The 19,979-nt window shown below is 36.4% G+C and overlaps 2 protein-coding genes across 2 annotated transcripts; both read left to right on the forward strand.

The window, feature by feature from the left end:
* LOC109231670 lies at nt 3,786-6,852 on the forward strand. The gene is made up of 4 exons (XM_019397313.1): nt 3,786-4,363; nt 4,415-5,310; nt 6,259-6,648; nt 6,740-6,852. The coding sequence occupies exons 1-4, from the start codon at nt 3,786-3,788 to the stop codon at nt 6,850-6,852; spliced, it is 1,977 nt and encodes a 658-aa protein (XP_019252858.1).
* LOC109231295 (mitotic checkpoint serine/threonine-protein kinase BUB1) lies at nt 9,257-18,022 on the forward strand. The gene is made up of 14 exons (XM_019396914.1): nt 9,257-9,414; nt 9,492-9,642; nt 10,236-10,393; nt 10,508-10,598; nt 12,115-12,219; nt 12,302-12,389; nt 13,250-13,353; nt 13,446-13,517; nt 13,983-14,072; nt 14,172-14,329; nt 16,812-16,872; nt 16,944-17,078; nt 17,171-17,292; nt 17,522-18,022. The coding sequence occupies exons 1-14, from the start codon at nt 9,335-9,337 to the stop codon at nt 17,709-17,711; spliced, it is 1,605 nt and encodes a 534-aa protein (XP_019252459.1). The 5' UTR covers nt 9,257-9,334; the 3' UTR covers nt 17,712-18,022.

A 19,979-nucleotide genomic window follows, 5' to 3' on the forward strand; every position in this document is an offset into this window, starting at 1 on the left:
GGAGGTTATTGAGTTCGTGCGCAGTTGGCTATCAGAGACATACGAGGTAGCTGCCGGCGTCAACGGCCCTTGTCTCTCCCTCCATTGTTATCTTTTCTTTTTGTTTTGGCATTAGTGGACTATTGTAAACTCTGATTCTAGACTGGTTTTAGATGCTCATAACTTAGTGACACCACGATGTCGGACTATCTTTTCAGCATTTTTATTTTGAGTCCAACTCTTTTATGAAGTTTCTATTATAAAAAAGCTTTAACTTAACTTTTAATGAAATCTCGAAGTTTTTTTGAAAGGTGTCGGCTTGCCTAGTACCACGATAGGCGCCATCACAACAGGTTAGAGTTTTGGGTCGTGACATAACTTCAAACGAGAACAACTCCCAATATATGAAGAGTTATATGGAGTACGACCTATCAAATTAAACATCTGTGAGTCTAGTTTTTATTGATTCAAACCTCTTGTCATTTGGATATTCCTATAAAAAGTTATAATCTTTTTACTGGAGGGTAGCACACCAACCACGCAACTACGCCAACTGTGCGTAGCTATGCTGCCTTGTGCTTAGCTGATTCCAGCAAGCTAGTCAGATGAAAGGGATCTGAATAGGAAGGGAGCTTAGCTACGCAAAGGTTTTCGTAGCTAGACATGTCATCAGAACTATAAAAGTGGCTATTCGGGAAGAGAGAAAGAGATTAAAATTTTGGACAAGGGTTTGGGTTCCAGAGAGAAGGAGGAACTCTCCCACCATGAATACACTTCAAGGTAAGTTTATTTGGTATAAGCATAATTATATAACATCATTTGATATAACACTAACATTATCATGGATCGAAATCCATAGGAAATGGGTTGAATCTTCAAGAATATTAAAAAGAAAAAAAAGTGAGACACTTCCATCAAGAGGTAACTCCTTTACGTGAGCTTCACATAGATGATATATTGGAGTATGGGTAGCATGTGTATTAAGTTTATTTCAAGTTATAATTGAGTATTATATAAACCTTAAGAGTGGTTGTTGAAAATAATATTGTGAATAAAGAGAAAAATGAATAGTGGTGGCTTGATATAAGTGAAATTGTATTGAATTTTTAATGATTCCAATATACCTGATAACCTAATTGATGGACGAATTGAAGGGGGAATCACCATTTGGCTGAGAAATAACATTAGTTCACGAACTAGATGTTCTTGAACCTAGAGTTTTGTTGGAGAAGATAATGAATAGTGACTAGGTGATATCGAGTGAATAATATAGTATCATTACTGACTCCAAATGAGTACTTAAATAAGAACGTAACTGAATAGGCTAATTAGTGGACCTATTGGACAATTTGAAATGGTTGAAGACTTGTCGCCGAATCGTGAAGCCTAAATAGATATTTATGAATCTTTTCATATTTGTTTTGATGTAGTTGGGATATCTAATGGTAGATATTGAATTGTTGACGATATTTGAGCATTTTAATCAATTAGAGCGGTGTAGTATTATTTGGAGCTTGAAGGTTGAGGTAAATTGATTATGACTTATTCTTCTTGAGGGATTTCTCTAAAATTTTGAGTTAATACGTGATATTATTTATAAATGTGCATTCGTACTTGTGGGGACAAGCGGGAAGGATGTCACCACGTGTTTCTAAGTTTGTTTTTTGAAGTATCATATGATTTTATAAAATAAAAAAAAATCTTATTTTCAAAACTTGTTTCAAGATGACACTTAAGGAAAGCGTTATAAGTTTTATTAAAACTTATGTGTTGATAAAAGTATAAACTATTTTAGTGCTAAAGAGATATTTCATGAAAAAATATGTGTTTTGAAATTTGAACAATGGAGTAGCACTTGCTGTATTTTTAAAAGATTTGCTAAAAGCATTAACATGAAAAGGGTTATTTATTTGATTTTATTAAAATGGTTTGGATTGTCTATGAAAATCATGATTTGATAAAAATAGATCCTTTCTATTAGCCTATGAATCTATTTATATTCAAATATTTTGGGAGTTACTAGTGGAGACCACCGAGATTGGTTCGAATGAGTTCATTACTATGGAACTATACATACCGGTGTAGGGACACATTCCAAGGTTAAGCCGAGGTTTGTGGAATAAAGTCCCCAATTCAGAGAGCAAATGATCATTACTTAAAGTAATGAGGTTAAGTCGACTTGTACGGCACTACGGGAAACCGCTCAGACAAGTAGGGTCAAATGCTTGTTGCTAGGTTGATCAGCGTTTATTATGTCGGTGTCGATATAGTACTCCTGGCGAAAGGAGCCGAAAGTAATTTCAATAACTTAATGAGATTGAAATGGTTTTGTATGATTTTTATTAAAAATTTGGATTGATATAGATGTTCTAAGAATTTATATCATGGTTTATATTTCACTTGTCTTTTAATTTGAAATGATAAAGAGCTTGATTTATATAATTGTTTATCACTTTTTATCAAATATCGATTTCATAGTTTTTATAAAATCTTGTCCCAAAAACTTGTGTTAGAGAGAGTTTATGACACTTATTGAGTAGCGTGGTGATGTACTCAACCCTCAGGGGCCCCTATTCAGGGCTCCGCTTACTTTACGTGTTTCAGGTTGGGGGTATGACGCGTGGCATGCAGAAATTACTAGGATGACTCTCTTCCAAAGTATATGGTGAGGCACCACTCATATTTCGTGGTAGCTATCATGTTGTCTTTTTATTTTATGTTAGTCGGGCATTGGCCCAAATATTGAGTTCTATTCTTGGTATAGAGATCCCATAGACAGTTTTGATGAGTTGTAGTAATGGGTTGGTACACGACATATATGAAAAAATATTTGTTGTATTTGGTCTCATTATTATTATGAAAGGCGTCGTGTGTGATTTTGAATTGGAAAAATGTCTCATCATTTAATTTGGAAATATATATAATTTTCAAAGAGCTTCCGCAATTAAATTATTTTTTAAGCATATAATTTGGGTGTATCATTTGGTTTGGTTCGCTCGGGTCGGATAGTGTACTGAATGCCGATCACATGGTTTTTGTTGAGATTATTTATTCTTTCATTTTTCCATTCTTTCATACTTGTATTCATACATGTATTGGTCATTAGGTAGTTAGTTATTGTTGGGTATTTGTACAGCTACTATAAATAGGACATCAACTATGTATTTTCTTTTTGAGTTGAAAATAATGAAATCAATTCCTTTTTCTTTCTAGAAGCTTCATCTGCTTTTCTCTCTCTCTCTCTGTTGTGCGATCTAATCCGCCATTAGAGCTCATACTGAGCTCACCTCTTTTCTTCTGATTATCTCTAAACTTTCACATGGTATCAGAGCGAGACAATGGCCTGAAGCTCCATCTCCTTTCGATTTTTCGTTCTTCTACTCACAGTCAGAAATTGACCATTGTTACTCATTTTTTTGGAAATTAGGGTTCCTGTGTGGAAATCGATCAATTAGTCGACTGTTCTTGGCTATTCATCTTCATCGATAACTATTTCATCTTAGTCAATTCGAATCATGGCCAGAGGAGACGAAGTCCCAGTCACGAACAAAACCCTAGATTCAACAAGCCCACTGTACATGCATCCATCGGAAAGCGCCGGATCCAATGCTAGTTCCGATAGCTTTTGACGGAACCGGTTATAGATCATGGAGAAGAGGAATCCTCAGAGCACTCTCCGTGAAAAACAAATTAGGGTTCATCACCGGAAAATGTAAGAAACCAGACTTGATTCGGCTGACCTTGATCAATGGGAGCTATGCGATGATATGGTAACTTCATGGATCTTAAACTCGCTGTCTAAGGACATGGCGGACAACTTGCAATACGTCAATGATGCTAAAGAGCTTTGGCAAGAACTAGAAGACAGATACGATCAAACTAATGGCGCCAAGTTGTATCAACTGCAAAAGGAGATAAATGATCTGAGCCAAGGAAGCCTAGACATCACTGGATACTATACAAAAATGAAGAAACTTTGGGAAGAACTCAACACCCTGAATATTCATGCCAAACGTGCTTGCAAATGCACCTGTGGAGCAAGAGAAAACATACATAAAGTTGAACAGGATAGAAGATTAATTCAGTTTCTGATGGGGCTCAATGAAGTATATACTATCGTGAGAGGGAGTATTTTGATGATGAACCCTCTCCCAACAATAGCTCAAGCTTTCTCTATTCTTATTCAAGAGGAGAAACAAAGGGAAGTTAAACCAAGTATTAGTTTTTCAATGGACTCTGCTGCCTTGAATGTGAGTGGGTCAGGAAATAGCAATTTCAGAACTAACTACAATCAACAGGAAAACAACAACACCTACAGTGGATATAAGGGAAACCAGCTTAACAGCAGACCTAGACCATTCTGTGACTATTGCAAGATGCCAGGGCACACTAAGGACAAATGCTACAAACTTCATGGATTCCCATAGAGTTCCAGGTTCAATAAGGGAAGAAGAATTGCTGAAAATGTTTTTGGACCATCAAATGAAGCAGATGCACTGAAGGATGATGGGAATGGTCCTCAGGAACAGGAACAGAGTCGACATATGCACAGTCTGACTAAAGAACAATATGGCCAACTGCTCACCATCCTGGAAAGCTTTCAAGGAGGAGTAGATAAATCCACAAGCAATTGCATCAATGGAGGAGCTGTGAACTTTGCAGGTATTTCAGCATGCTCTACTCACTTTGACTCTAGTAATCATTTGTGTGATAGTTCTAATTCAGATGCTGACACGTGGATCCTTGATTCTGGGGCCACAAATCACATGACACATAACAAATCAATCCTAACTAATGTTAAAACCTTCGTTTACCCATACCTAGTCATCCTACCAAATGGCTACAAGGTTAAGGTGACACTGATTGGTGATGTAATCCTAAGTCCAAAATTCAGTCTCAAGAAGGTCCTTTTTGTTCCAAGTTTTAAATTCAATCTGATATCAGTCCACTCTTTGACAGTTCAACTTGGTTGTATTGTAGTGTTCACCAAGTACATTTGTATTCTTCTACAGGGCCCTTCACTGAAGAGGCCACTGGAGATTGGTAAAGCCAAGACTGGTCTGTATCTACATTGTTCAAGCAACTGCAACACTGGTTCAACCCTCTCTAATTCTTCTAGTGCATCCATTCCATGTTTTACTAATAATGAGAACAAGGTAGATTATGTAGTTAGCACATCTAGCTCACCTTCTTCTTCTCAACTAGTTAGCACAAGTAAATTGGTTTCTACTACTCCTGTTACTTCCACCATAGTTACCCCACCTTATAGTAGTAATAGAAGCAGTTCACTTCCACATTCAGATCAATCTGTAAATAGTTCAAGCAATAAAAGTAAGTCTTCTTTGTCTAGTAATTCCTCTACTACAAAACTTTTACTTGATCTTTTGTAGCATAACAGATTAAGACATGTACCTTTTGTTAAAATTAAAGGGATTTCCTCTATACCTGTTGCCTTTGCACCCAAACAACCTTTTCTTTGCCCTATCTGCCCAATGGCAAGACAAACTAGTTTATCTTTCCCAGAAAGAACAACATTGACTACCAAACCCTTTGAACTGCTACATATTGACTTGTGGGGCCCATACCATGTTGCAACACACAATAAATACAAATACTTCATTACCGTTGTAGATGATTACAGCAGGTCCACATGGACCCACTTATTAAGCTGCAAAAGCAATGCTCTACATACCATTAAGGCTTTCTTTGCTGTGGTAAAGCAACAATTCAATACCAATGTCAACACTATAAGAACAGACAATGGTCTTGAGCTTACCAGCCAAGAGGTCACTTAATTCTTACAATCAAAGGGCATTATACATCAAAGAACATGCCCATACACACCACAACAAAATGGTGTGGTGGAAAGAAAATACAAATATTTGTTAGAAACAGTCAGGGCTCTACTCTATCAGTCAAAATTACCCATGCAGTATTGGGGTGAATGCATTCTAACTTCTACCTAACTAATAAACATACTGCCCTCTTCATCACTCAAAACCAAATGTCCCTTTGAACTCCTATACCAGAAAAAGCCAAGCTACTCTCATCTCAGAAGTTTTGGTTGTTTATGCTTCCCTACCACTCTCAAAATATACAAAGATAAGTTTGAGCCAAGAACTACTCCCCATGTTTTTGTGGGATGTCCCTTTGGGACAAAAGGCTATAAGGTACTAAATCTGGCCACTAAGAAGATAAGTATTTCAAGAGATGTAGTATTCCATGAAAATGCAAACAAAGTTTTTCCATCATTTCCTCAAATGAAATCATACTTGTCAGATGATTTCTTTCCTGCCAGTGATATAGGTAGTGTTCCACATTCAGTAAGTGATAATACTCACCATGAAGTGTCACCTGGGAACCTGTCCAGGCCTGAGCCTTGCTCACCCCCATCTAACCCTCATAATGATGACTCCGGACCTTCTCACTCACCCTTAAAAGGCCAGACATCAGGGAGCTTTCCTGTTGTTGACTGTCCAGGAGAGGTCCCTCCTGATGCACCTCAAAGTCCAACTGTTATAATCCAGGATCAAGGAACTTCAGTCTCAAATCAGAATAGACCCTCTAGGACATTGAAAATTCCTGCCTATCTTAAAGATTTTGAGTGTACCCTTCCCAGGCTTCAGCAAACTCATCAAAACCAACCAATCTCTCCAAATGATAGCCAAAGTACACAGTCTTTTTTCTTTCAACACATCTGCCCCTAAACCTCTTGATAACTCACCTAATGAAACATATTCCACCTGTCAGCATTTGATAGGAACTGGTCCACATGAATGTGAACCTAGCTCATATGAGGAGGCTGCTGTAAAGCCTGCCTGGCAAGCAGCAATGAATCAAGAATTCCAAGCATTGTATGCAAATAAAACCTAGGACCTAGTTCCTCTTCCAATTGGAAAGAAGGCAATAGGGTGTAAATGGGTATATAAGATCAAACATAAGGCAGATGGTAGTGTAGAGAGATTTAAAGCTAGATTAGTAGTGAAGGGGTATACACAACAAGCTGGGATAGATTACACAGAAACATTCTCACCTGTAGTAAAAATGACAACTGTTAGGGCTCTAATAGCAACAGCAGTCAAGAAGGGGTGGCAGGTCTTACAACTAGATGTAAATAATGATTTTCTTCATGGGGATCTCCATGAAGAGGTGTATATGGAGATACCACTAGGCCTAGTTGTGGACTTACCAGGTCTAGTGTGCAAGTTGAACAAGTCCCTGTATGGACTCAAACAAGCAAGTAGACAATGGTATGAGAAACTAACTGAAGCCCTGTGTTCTAAGGGGTACACTCATTCAATGCTTGATTATTCTTTGTTCTATAAGAAGAGTGAAGGCTCAGTAGTGTTTGTAGCTGTGTATGTAGATGATGTTCTTGTTACTGGCACCCATTTGCAAGAGATTGAGTCCCTGAAAGCTTTTCTGCACAATACTTTCAAAATAAAGGACCTAGGGAGACTTCATTACTTCCTAAGACTGGAAGTTCAATACACAGAGAGAAAGGGGTTTTAATGTCACAAAGGAAATTCACTATTGATCTTTTAAGAGAGTTTGGATGTATAGATTGTCCTTCTATGACTTCTCCTATGGACCCCTTTGTGAAATTAAAGGCTGATGAGGGAGCTCCACTGGCTGACCCTTCTTATTATAGGAAGTTGATTGGCAAACTCAACTTTCTCATTAACACCAGATTGGACATTGCCTATTGTGTGCAAATCTCAGCCAATTCATGCAAAGTCCCAGGGAACCCCATTTGAAGGCAGCATACCATGTCCTAAGATACTTAAAAGGTGATCCATCTTTGGGAATCTTCCCCAACAACAATGCAAACTATGGAGTGAATGCATTCTGTGATTCAGACTGGGCTACTTGCTCCCAATCCAGAAAATCAGTTAGTGGGTACCTTGTGCTACTTGGTACTAGCCCTATTAGTTGGAAATCTAAGAAGTAGTCTACTATTTCACTATCTTCTGTAGAAGCTGAATATAGGTCAGCTAGAATGGTAGTTGGTGAACTTGTATGGTTGGTAAGACTTCTCAGTGAACTTACTATTCCATTGGCCTTGCCTATCCCCATATTCTGTGATAGCCAAGCTGCTTTGCACATCGCAAGAAATCCTGTGTTCCATGAACGAACGAAACATATCGAAGTGGATTTGTCACTTTGTGAGAGATCAACTGCAGGAAGGGCTAATTTCTCTTCATCATGTCTCTACTAATGACCAGTTAGCTGACATCTTGACCAAGCCTTTAATAGGGATCAAGCATGCTGCACTTCTCAGCAAGTTGGATGTGAGGTCCTCCCCTCCAACTTGAGGGGGGGGGGGGTGTTGAGATTATTTATTCTTTCATTTTTCCATTCTTTCATACTTGTATTCATATATGTATTGGTCATTAGGTAGTTAGTTAGTGTTGGATATTTGTACTGCTACTATAAATAGGACATCAACTCTGTATTTTCTTTTTGAGTTGAAAATGAAATCAGTTCCTTTTTCTTTCTAGAAGCTTCATCTGCGTTTCTCTCTCTCTCTCTCTCTCTCTCTCTCTCTCTCTCTCTCTCTCTCTCTCTCTCTCTCTGTTGTGCGATCTAATCCGCCATTAGAGCTCATACTGAGCTCACCTCTTTTCTTCTGATTATCTCTAAACTTTCACAGTTTTGGATCGTGACAGTTCTTCAAATTGGAGGAAAATCATAGTTGCATATAACAAGTACAAAAATAAAATCTTAATCTTTTTGTCATTTCAAATGAGTGAAGAAGAAGACTGATGAAGTTCTTACCGAAAAAGACTGAGCAATAAATTGCATGATATTGCTATAGAATGAAGAAGATGTGAAAGACAAATGAAAGAGCGTGCGTGATATGTGGGACAAAAGGCGTTTCATTGGGTGAAAGATATTTAATTTTTAAGGGATTGTTTGGTTGGAAAGAAGTTATACAAGGATTAGTCATTTCGAAATTAGTTATCCTGAGATTAGTTATTCCATCTTTTTATGGGGATAAAAAATAGTACTACAATCGCGGGATTAATTATATTGTTATTTTCTCCCAACCAAATGTGGGATAAACTCTTCTTAAATTTAATCTTGAATCAATTATTCCTTACGTCTCGTAACGAGTCGTAAGTGTTCTATTTTTTGTTATTTGTAATATGGTCCTTAACTATTGTCAATTAAGATAAGTTAATATTCTCACTCATATCAACTAAGAAAATATAGAAAAAATTAATCCAAAAAAGAAAATAGTCACGTGGCAACAAAATTCAAGTAGTATCTGTTTTCGCGCCCGTTTCATACTAGTGTGGTTTTTCATTTCCCGAGGACGCTACAGTGTCGAGTGCGACCGAACCAGAAGAGGATGGCAGTCATTTCCAAAAACCCAAACAATACAACTAGTTCCTCCTCCTCCGTCGACGACCCTCTATTGCCTTGGCTCCGGTAACTTTTTCTCCGAAATATGCATTTGCAACTCACATCACATGTTCAAATTGTTTATTATATGCCCTAATTTGTAGGTCAATTGAGAAATTGTTGAAAGAGCGAACTTTAACTGACTCGAACGATGGTAGAGATCTGCACGAGCTTTGCTCGAACTGCATCACTACTTTCAAGAACAACCCTCGGTACCAAAACGACGTCAGATTCCTCAAGATTTGGTTTCTATATGTAATAAATCATCATCCCCTTTTTGTTCTTCCTGTTTGATATCTACGAGTTTATTAGTACTATATATAAATGATAAGAAATATCTGGGAAGAGGTGGATTTGGGAATTTAAGTTAATAGGTGAAGGTGGCGGAGCCAGGAATTCAAACATGGGAATTCATTCAACAACTTATTTATACGCCAAAAAAAAAAAAATCATTTTTGCTCCATTTACATAGTATAATTTTCCAATTAAGGGGATTCAATTGAACCCCCTTGGCTCCGCTCCTTAATAGTTGCTAGGTATACACTACTTTGTTATAATGGATGCACTTAGTATAAACGCGCGCACACATGTAGAGGTGGATCCATGATTTAAAGTTTATGGGTTCCTACGATGACCTCAAGTTAATATACAATAATGATCGGTTCACAGTCAAGTATTTATAGATATTTAGTAGACTTCTCAATACATATATAGGGTCTGGACAAAAGCTATTAGGTTCACGCGAACCCATAGGTTACAAGTTAGCTCCGCCTATGCTAAAAAGGTTGATCTACTCCAGTGTGTGGGCATTATTGCATTATCTGATATATCGGTTGCTTGTATTTCAGATGGATAGCAGTTTGGACCACGAAAGTGTATATAGAGAAATTGAGCAGAATAAGATTTGCTTGTTCAATTCTATGCTCTACGAGGCATATGCGTTGTTCCTAGAGGCAAAAGGGATGTTAACAGATGCATTTCACATTTACCATTTGGGAATTTCAAGGTTGCTCTCTTTCTCAGAGGACATTGCTATTTTATAGGCTCATAGTTCTTTAAGCACATGCTTCCAGTTGTATTTTATGACATTATGTTCATGAACTTAGGACTATGTTTTCAGGAATGCTGAGCCACTTGGTAGGTTGAAGAAGGCACAAGTGTTGTTTCTCGAGAGAATGTCTGAGAAAGTAACAGCTGGTTCATTACAGAAGGTATTTTCTGTTCTGCTTTCATAATCTGCACTAACTGGGGCAAGTATAACAATGTTATTAGCATAGGGTCAGGTCTTTGGAAGTAGCAATGCTGGATTCAATAATTAAACTTTGACTAGCAGGGAACTGCCAAACTTTAATGAGATGAAATGGTGTATATGTGGATAAAACAGAAAAGGCTACATTGTCTACACATTCTGTCATCCATCTTGACCTACAAATGACTAGAGGATATTTTCTAGCTTCATGCTTGGACTTCATTGTTGTGCAGATTAAGGGGCAAATCTCTGACATCTACTTGCTGATCATCATTTTTCTGCTTTTAAAGTTCTTGTTCAATCCATTCTGCACATATGGAACTTAGGCAGTGACGCGAATCTCCTATTTTTCTTTCTGCTAAAAATGATGATAAATCTGAATATTTCTGGCAAGTAGATCTGTCTGGTCGTGGCGTGTTCCATTTACTTGATAGCTAATATGATAGATCAAATGATCTATGAATGTGATACAAGTAACATGTCATAGCTTTGAGCTAGAATAACATAGGGGATAACTTTCTTTGTTGACCTGTCAATATCATGTAGTCTCAATAAAGTGCATCGGCACTAAGCATCTGATTAAGAAGGCAGCTTCTGGACCATTTGGTAAATTGAAAACTCAGGTTTATGATTGTGTGATAAGACACCCTAAAGTTATTTTCAAAGAATTTAGATATAAGGTCATCTTGTCGGAATGTTACTGGTAAAGATTAATTGACTTATTTTTTCGGAATAAATTTGATAGTTAAAGTCTGTTTATTATTAACCATGTAATGTGCTTTCTGATTATTTTATGTATGTGCTTACTTTCTAATCTGCAATGTTAACATATGTTAGAATAAAATCATTATTAGAGAGGCAACAAGTGCTGGAAAAGCAAGTCAAGCATGTCGAGTTCTGAGGCGAGGAACATTTAGCATGCATTTTGTGATTGTCGCTTTCTTAAATGATAAGTTTATTTGACAAAGCATTTCTATACATGCTATCAGACAACCTATTACATGTCATACTACACATCCTAATTTAAGTGCCAGAGCATATATTATTAGTCGTGTTTAGTAATTTTTTTTACCAAAAGTTAAACCCTCTTTAGACCTGTCAAGGTTGTAACATCCAAGATAAGCTGTCTTGAAACCCTCAAATTGAATATTAAGTGGTAAGCTTGTAGAATAGTCACTATGCTTCATTCCTCAGGTAAGTCTTCATGTTCATTTGTCCAGTTTGTTGATTCTGTTATCCTGCATAACTAATTTCCATCTTGCCTCTAGGCTACTTTGTTGCTTATGTCACTCTTACTTTAAAACAGTGAAAATCTGGATCTATCATACTTTCTATGATCCCTTCCGATTTCTCTTGTTTTTGAAAACTTATGGAGCTAGTGTTTGTGTTGTCTGTCATGTTCTTTCTTACTTTTTTATCCACGTGTTTAGCTGTTAGTGAGGATTATATTATTGATTTCCTTTCACACCATCATGTAGATGGACATTGTGTCAGAGAATGGTGGAGCTTGTATCAATCCATGGTTGGTCTCGACGATTAAAAATCTGTTGCAGAAGAAGAATCCTGAGATATTAAAATATGATGTGAGATAGACCAGAAGCATTTTATGAAACTAGTTTTACATGTTAGCAGCAATTCATGACACTACACCTGTTCTTTCATCAGGGATACCACCCAAGCAAAAAGGCTTATCCAGGAAAGGTGTCATTGTCAACTTTGCAGAAATCTGCCAGGAATAAAACTATTGACTTAGGTAACTTATTGTCTTTTTGTCTATAATAGTGGCAGAGTATTGGATCTTCATTGACCATTGAAAAGATTCAGACCAAGGTAAAGTTGACACTCAAATTGGATTCGCCTTGTGGTGAGGCAGCTGCTAAATGTCCTGAAGTGACCATGGGGGACTAATGTCTGATGGGACTAATACCTAGATACGTGGGGCGTTCATCCCATGCATACACTAGTGTTTATGCCTTGGTTTATCTTCCCCATATGCCCTAATAACAGCTTGTTCACATTCTGCATTTGATTGTTTTCTTTAAATTCTCCAGGATATTTCAAACTTTCAAACAAACGCCACCTAAATCAGACAAATCATAACTTTGTACTGGATGTGTTGGACATTTCTCCATGTTTTTCTTCTTTTGTTTCTTCTTTCACAAATTTTGGTGTGAGTAAGGGTATGATCTTTATTATGATCTTTTCAGTGAGATGCTTTCCAGTATCTCCTAGTAAATAAGAAGAGAGCCGGAGGTGTGTTGTTGCCTCCTAGAAAAGACAAACTTATCACAAAAGGTAGCTCATTCATTGGTTAGGCTTACAAATCTGCTGTGGTTTGGTAGATGATGCAATTCTAATTGTGTGTGTGTGTGTGTGTGGGGGTGGGGGGGGGGGGGGCAGAGGCCTAAATCCCAACAATGGACATAGGAATTTCCTGTAAATGCATTTCCTCTTCTCATACCTTATCCTGGGTGATTCTAATTGCACTTTCTACCTTAAATCTTAGAAATTAATATTCTCATAGAGAAAATCCTTAGGAACTCGTGTCCAGGTGCATGAACTTGTTGTGCTCTCATCTAAATGTTTGTTGATCATGGAATCATGATTATACAGGTGGATACAGCTATCAGATCAAGGGCTGTGCAGGTAAGGGAGGATTTGCTCAGGTATTCAAAGCGTGTCTCGATGGTAATCCGGATGAGGTTGTCGCACTTAAGGTGAAGTAGTAGTTTATCCTTCCTTCCCTTCATGATAAAACCTGACACTGGAAGTCTGCTCACTGTCTTTTTCATGTTATTGATATCTGCAGATTCAAAAGCCAGCTTTCCCTTGGGAATTCTATGTTTACCGTCAACTGGACGTGCGGATTCCAGAAAGAGAAGTATGCAGTATGGAGATTAAGTCATTAGACTATTTGTTGAACTTTATAAAGTCATAAAACTATGTTTGACATATTAAAGTAATTAAACTTTTTCTACTCTAGCAGTAAAGGCACAAAACTATTTTTTGTCTGATTACCAACTTTAACAGTAAAGTCACTGAACTTCACCGATTATCAGCAAAACCTACCCATCAAAGTAACTTTACTGTTATGGTGGATTAAGTTCAGTTGCCTTAATGTGACAACAGATAGTTTTTGACTTTACTGTTATGGTGGGTAGATAGTTTTGTGACTTTTACTGTTATATTGGGTAAATGTTCAATTACTCAAATGTGACAAAAGCGGTTTTATGACTTCGGGATTTTAATGAGTAAAATTCAGTGATCAGATGTGAATTTAACCACTACATATTGGTGTTTGCTGGCTTATAAAATGGTGCTGATTTATTTCATTCTTATTCACCAGAGATTGAGCTTTGGCTATGCCCACAGGTTACATCTTTATTCTGACTACAGCATACTCGTTTCTGACTTCCTAGCTAATGGCACACTTCAGGTTGGTGCCTGTTGATCTTTCAACTGCTATTTCTTTGTTCCCAAAATTTGAATGATATGATGAATGTTTATGCTTTCTAGCAACTTGAGTAACTTGCAGGATGCAATTAACTCCAGTGCTGTGATTGGTGGGTCCATGGAAGAAGTATTGTGTATTTATTACACCATTGAGATGCTCTGCATTTTGGAAACTTCGCACCATGCTCAAATTATTCATGGCGACTTCAAACCCGATAATCTTCTGATTCGTTATGCGAGGTATCTAAAGCCTTTATGTCACTTAATACAAACTTGAAATGCATTTACTCCTAAGCAGAATCTTACATGTTCATCAAAAGGGTACAGTTAGCAAGAGAGTTTCTGCATTGTACAGCTTCTACGGGTTTGTCTCTCTTTTTGGTTCTCTTTAGCTTTTAGAAAAGGTAATTGGCAAAGACTAGTACTTTTTGAATTTCATTTAGACATGACCACTTGAGGTTGTAGAATCTGTACTTGTAGGTTGCTTTAAAATTTCTCTATATTTTAGCCTTATTTCTCTTGGTTTCATGTTACGAAAATTATAAGGAGTTGTTGCTATGCAGTCAATGCTATTAATTCGACAAATGCTTTCTTCCAATTGAGTTCTAACCTTTCTTTTATAATTGAATAACAACAGGTTAAAGCTTTGTCTTGAACATTATTCCCTCTATCCTGATTAAGGCTGACTTAATTGGACCTACGCAGTAATCAAGAATAAATATTTGAAATTAAAAATTTACTTCTGTAGAAAATGTATATAATATTTTTGAAAAAGTTTTAGATGGTAAGACATCATTAAGTTTGAAACCGTGTAGTACTTTTACGTATTACTTTATACGACTGTATTTTCATTTTAGGACATTTTGAATAATATCCTAGTAATATATTTTAAAATGACATTTTAGGACATTTTGAATAATATCCCAGTAATATTATTTTACCTCTTCATGTAGGGGTAAGGTCTCTGTACACATTACCCTTCCCAGACCCCACATGTGGGATTATACTGGGTATGATGATGATGATGATGATGATGACAGAGCTCAGAAACTTAAATTTATTTAACTATTCGAACTTGAATTTTGACATGATGTATGTTTTATAAAACTAACAATTTCAACAATTATTGCAGTGTTTTCTAACTAGTAAAATTAAAAAGAAAAAGTCAAATTAACACGTAAAACTCCATATTCAGTTAAACTATATCGCATATCATGGGCCAAAAGGTGTATTTGTTCATATTAGTTCCAGTTATTGGACAAGGACTAGGGGTGTCAATGGTCCGGTTCGACCGGTTCTTTTGTTAATTTTGTACCATACCAATTTTTCGGCTATTCATTATGTATAACCAAAATTGAACTTTTTGAAACCGTCCCAATTATATCGGTTTCTATTCGGTATCGGTACGGTTCGGTTAATTTTCAGTATTTTCTTAAAATCTCATGTAAAAGTCACTAGTAGAAGCAGAATGCAATAATATACATACTTTTATAGGACTTAGCAAAACTCTCTAGACATTTTTACATTTTAAAGGGTGATGAATTAAGAAAATATGAAAGATGGCTAGAGTATAGATCCATCAACTACTCTACAATAGTGTAAAAGAAACTAAACAAATTACTGTAAAGAAAATATAAATCACACGAGTGGAAAGATATTAACCAAACTGGGACTGAGACTCAAGAACAAAGTCTATAGAAGATTAAATATTCAAAAGGATAAGTTTAAATCATATGAAAGGAAATATAATCAATACATTGTAGTTTGCTACTCATAATCGCTATAATGCCTTGTGTCTTGCTAGTGAATATGCTGGAAATAATTTATTTTCGATGGGAGTAGCATAATAGGTTTGAGAATTATGATATTACTTGTTGGCTTGTAATTGTTTTCATAATTCCAAAACCCAAGAAAATTTAATGTTTTATTATTTTAAACTTAATATATAAATATTTTTTCACATATAAATTTATTCAGTACGATTCGGTATTTTTTCGGTTTATTTTCATAAAATAAAATACTTACCCTAATTATCGGTATAGTTATAGATTTATATAAAAACCTAGGGTTTTATTAAAAGAAACCTAAAAATCGGTTCGGTACGGTACAATTCGGTCGGTTTAGTCGGTTTTTAAGTAGCCATTGACACCCCTATCAAGGACTATGTATTTATTGAAACAAGTTTGTTTTTGGGCTGTACCAAACTATGTTGCTTGGCTCCTCCAAAGATGCTGTCACACTTGTGTCAGATCCTCTATAATGTTTTGAGAATCCTACACGGTGGCTTTTTTTTGCAGAATTTGAGCAACATAGGTATCAAAAAGGAAAGCATGTAAATTATATTGTGGTGGGGGGAATATTCTTGCATCTTAAAGTTAAAGGGGAATTTTTTTGACATATATCAATGAGCTCCCTGGAAACTTTCTGAGGACCTCGGATGAAAATTTCATCTGATCCAACTTAAGTGTCCTAATTTGACTAAGAATGAATTTTAAAGTGTGATTGAGAGTTATTATACTAAAATAGTGCAGAATATATTGATCATTTATCCATTCCACTTCCAATTATTTCGGATTAAGGCATAGTTGCACTTTGTTAAATATGGAAATATATACTTTCTGTTTTAGGAAATTGGACCCAATTTTAGGACCAAAAAATAAATGTGAACTGTTAGATTGTGAAAAAGAGTAATCTACGGGTATTTGCTGTTGTAACTTTTCAGGGACAATCTGACTGATGATGTAGAAACTTTTCGTCAGCGTACTGGTCAATGGAGGGATCAGGTAATTTCTTGGCCTTGTGTGTTAGTAATGTTTATGAACATTAGCAAACTATCACGGTTTTTATCTTCCAGGGAGTTTGCCTTGTCGACTGGGGAAGGGGCATAGACCTGAGCCTCTTCCCCGAGCAGACAGAGTTTATAGGAGACAGTAGAACTTCTGGCTTCCGCTGCATCGAAATGCAAGAAAAAAAGCCATGGAAGTTTCAGGTAAGAGGCTTCCAAAGTTTAACAACTTAATAATTCAGATAACTAGACTGGTGTCGAGTGGAAACTAAATTTTGGCATCTAATGGATACCAGGTGGATGCATATGGCCTCTGCGTTATTGTACACATGATGCTTTTCAATTCATATATGGAAATTGAGAGAAGACCTTCTCCCGGTGGTGGTTATAGTTATCAACCCAAGTCGCCTTTTAAGCGGTATGTCTTTGCTCCTCCTCTTATTTGCTGGCATATTTTGTGTCCACATTCTCTTTAAGATGCAAATGATCTTATTAACACTTGCATCTTTTTAAAGTTTGAATCTTTCCAATGGTTTAGCATATAGTATCAAGTCGTTATGGTCTGCACCAAACGGCAGAGCTCCAGTTGTTTTATTATTGGTATGTGATATGTTCCTTAATCTCCATTCTGCTTGGTTATCTTTCAGGTACTGGAAAGTTGAACTCTGGAAGAACCTATTCACCAAGTTACTAAACATAGACCGTGCTGAAGATCACAAGAAAATGTTGAATAGCCTGAGGGTGTCATTCCAGGATTATATGTGCTCAAATCCTCAGCTCATCAAAAAGCTTAGGCAGTTGCTGATAAAGCAGAAAGCTTCCTTATGTTCGTCATAGGGACGGTGTGTAGAAGAATGAGTCCGAAAGCAGTTCAATGTATCAAATCCTCTTTGATGTAAGAATATACATTCAAGAAAGTATGGGAATTGCCCTATATAGCATAATGACATGCATGTATCTGTAGAACTGTAGGCGCTGCTGCTTTTTTCTTCACTCTTTGGTGTCCTTTCCTAAATTATTTGTCGGGAAAGATAGGCTTGTATGTGTAATTCGTATCCAAAAACAGCATATAGTCGGTGTTCTGAACATTTGAATTCCTTTGCCACTTGCACTTCTCACAAATATTTAATAGGGAAACAACTTATACAGATCAAGTATTGTAACTATATTCGTCGCAATGTCAAATATTGTGACATTTGTTATTATGTTTTCTACTTCGTTGTTCTATCACGACTATGGAGTAGTATTCTTTATCAAATACCAATTCATACTTTTGGGACAACTCACTGAAGTACTTTCTCCAATTCAATTTATAAAAGTTCTCTCTTTTGGGCATGTATATGGTATCAAATTAATCTTTTAACTAGTACTAGTATGCTAATATCTTGTTCTTCTATCATTAATATAATATATAAATCTAATTACTACTAACATTTTAAATTGTGTGTCTAGAAGGAGAGCCTTGCGAATCTGGTAAAGTTGTTGCCATGTGATTAGGAGGCTTCGGGTTCGAGTTGTAGAAATAGCCTCTTGCAAAAATGCAGGGTTAGGTTGCGTACAATAGACCCTTGCGGTCTGGCCCTTCCCTGGACTCTGCACATAGCGGGAGCTTAGTGCACTGGGCTGCCTTTGTCTAGTTAGATGTGGTTATATAAAATAGGAAAATAATAGAAGCATGTTGTAAAACATATAAGAATTGTGGATGTCCACTGCTCCTACTAATTTCACTTCCACTACTCATCACTATTATGATTGTAGTTCCCACACCTCCATTAGTAAAAATTGTGTGGGGTAGCCACTTTTTAAAGTAGTATTTACTTTTTATCCAGCATTTTCAATACTTAGCAATAGTAGCCACTAGTCTATTAAAATTAATATGAAAAGACTGTATTACCCTTTCTTCTATCTCTTTCATGTTAGGTTGAAGAACTGTGCCGCCGTAGTTTATTGTTTGCAGAAGAAACGCAATACAAACAACAAAACTTGCATTTTATTTTTCCAGAAAAGTGAACCCTACATCAAAATACTCAGTCAGAACTACAAACATATTTGTAAACTACTATTCTCCACATCAATATACGTTCACGAAAAAACAAAATGAAACTAAACAGAAACAAAAAAAGGAAAACCTTTTGTAGTCCATTTCAGCTAGCGAAGGAATTGGAGATAACCGCCATAGACATAACCAACACCCCTGAACTTAGAATTACAAGTTTAAATATTAAGGACACTTGGTCCCGATCATAGACTAACAAGCTCAAAAGTTAAGGACAATAGGTCCTGAACTTACAGTTACAAGTTCAAAAGTTAAGGACAATAGGTCCTGAAGTCCTGAACTTAGACTAACAAGCTCAAAAGTTAAGGACAATAGGTCCTGAAGTCCTGAACTACACTAACAAGCTCAAAAGTTAAGGACAATAGGTCATGAACTTAGACTAACAAGCTCAAACGTTAATGACAATAGGTCCTGAACCTAGACTTACAAGTTCAAAAGTTAAGGACATGTAGTCCTTAACTTAAAGTTACAAGCACAGAAATTAAGGACAGATGGTCCTAAACTTCGAGTTCCAAGTTCAAAAGTTAAGGACATGTAGTTCTGAAGTCCTGAACTTAGAGTTACAAGTTCAAAAGTTAAGGACATGTAGTCCTGAAGTCCTGAACTTAGAGTTACAAGTTTAAAAGTTAAGGACACTTGGTCCTGAAATTTATGAGCAGGAGGGTGTTTTCGTCCAGGCAGGTAAAGTTTATTAAAGCAGTGGCTAAAAACTAAAGACATTTTAAACAGTGGCTTAAAAGTAAATACATGTGCTATTAGTGGCTAACCGTGCACTTCCCCCTCCAATTGAATCATAAATATAAGGTTATTCTTGCTTTAACAATAAACAATACTACTATTACACTGGTTTAACAAATCAACCAACCAATGAAAAGATACAAATTAGTAAATATTGAATAATATGAACCTCTAATCTAAAAGATACATCTCTTCACATATCGGCTTGATTTTTCTTCTTGAGCTAAGTACATGTCTTGATACCACGTAAAAAAAATACTCAAAGAGTATTCATTATAAATCCTTATGACAATGAGTATAGAGCAACGCAA

This window comes from Nicotiana attenuata, chromosome 8, assembly GCF_001879085.1.
Source record: "Nicotiana attenuata strain UT chromosome 8, NIATTr2, whole genome shotgun sequence".
Lineage (NCBI taxonomy): Eukaryota > Viridiplantae > Streptophyta > Magnoliopsida > Solanales > Solanaceae > Nicotiana > Nicotiana attenuata.

Coding starts and splice junctions, on each gene's coding strand:
- LOC109231295 (XM_019396914.1), top strand. CDS start 9,335: ATGGCAGTCATTTCCAAAAACCCAAACAATACAACTAGTTCCTCCTCC. Junction 9,415..9,491: donor CCTCTATTGCCTTGGCTCCG/GTAACTTTTTCT, acceptor CCTAATTTGTAG/GTCAATTGAGAAATTGTTGA. Junction 17,079..17,170: donor AAAAGCCATGGAAGTTTCAG/GTAAGAGGCTTC, acceptor AATGGATACCAG/GTGGATGCATATGGCCTCTG.
- LOC109231670 (XM_019397313.1), top strand. CDS start 3,786: ATGGCGGACAACTTGCAATACGTCAATGATGCTAAAGAGCTTTGGCAA. Junction 4,364..4,414: donor GACTATTGCAAGATGCCAGG/GCACACTAAGGA, acceptor ATAGAGTTCCAG/GTTCAATAAGGGAAGAAGAA. Junction 5,311..6,258: donor AAATAGTTCAAGCAATAAAA/GTAAGTCTTCTT, acceptor CATACTTGTCAG/ATGATTTCTTTCCTGCCAGT.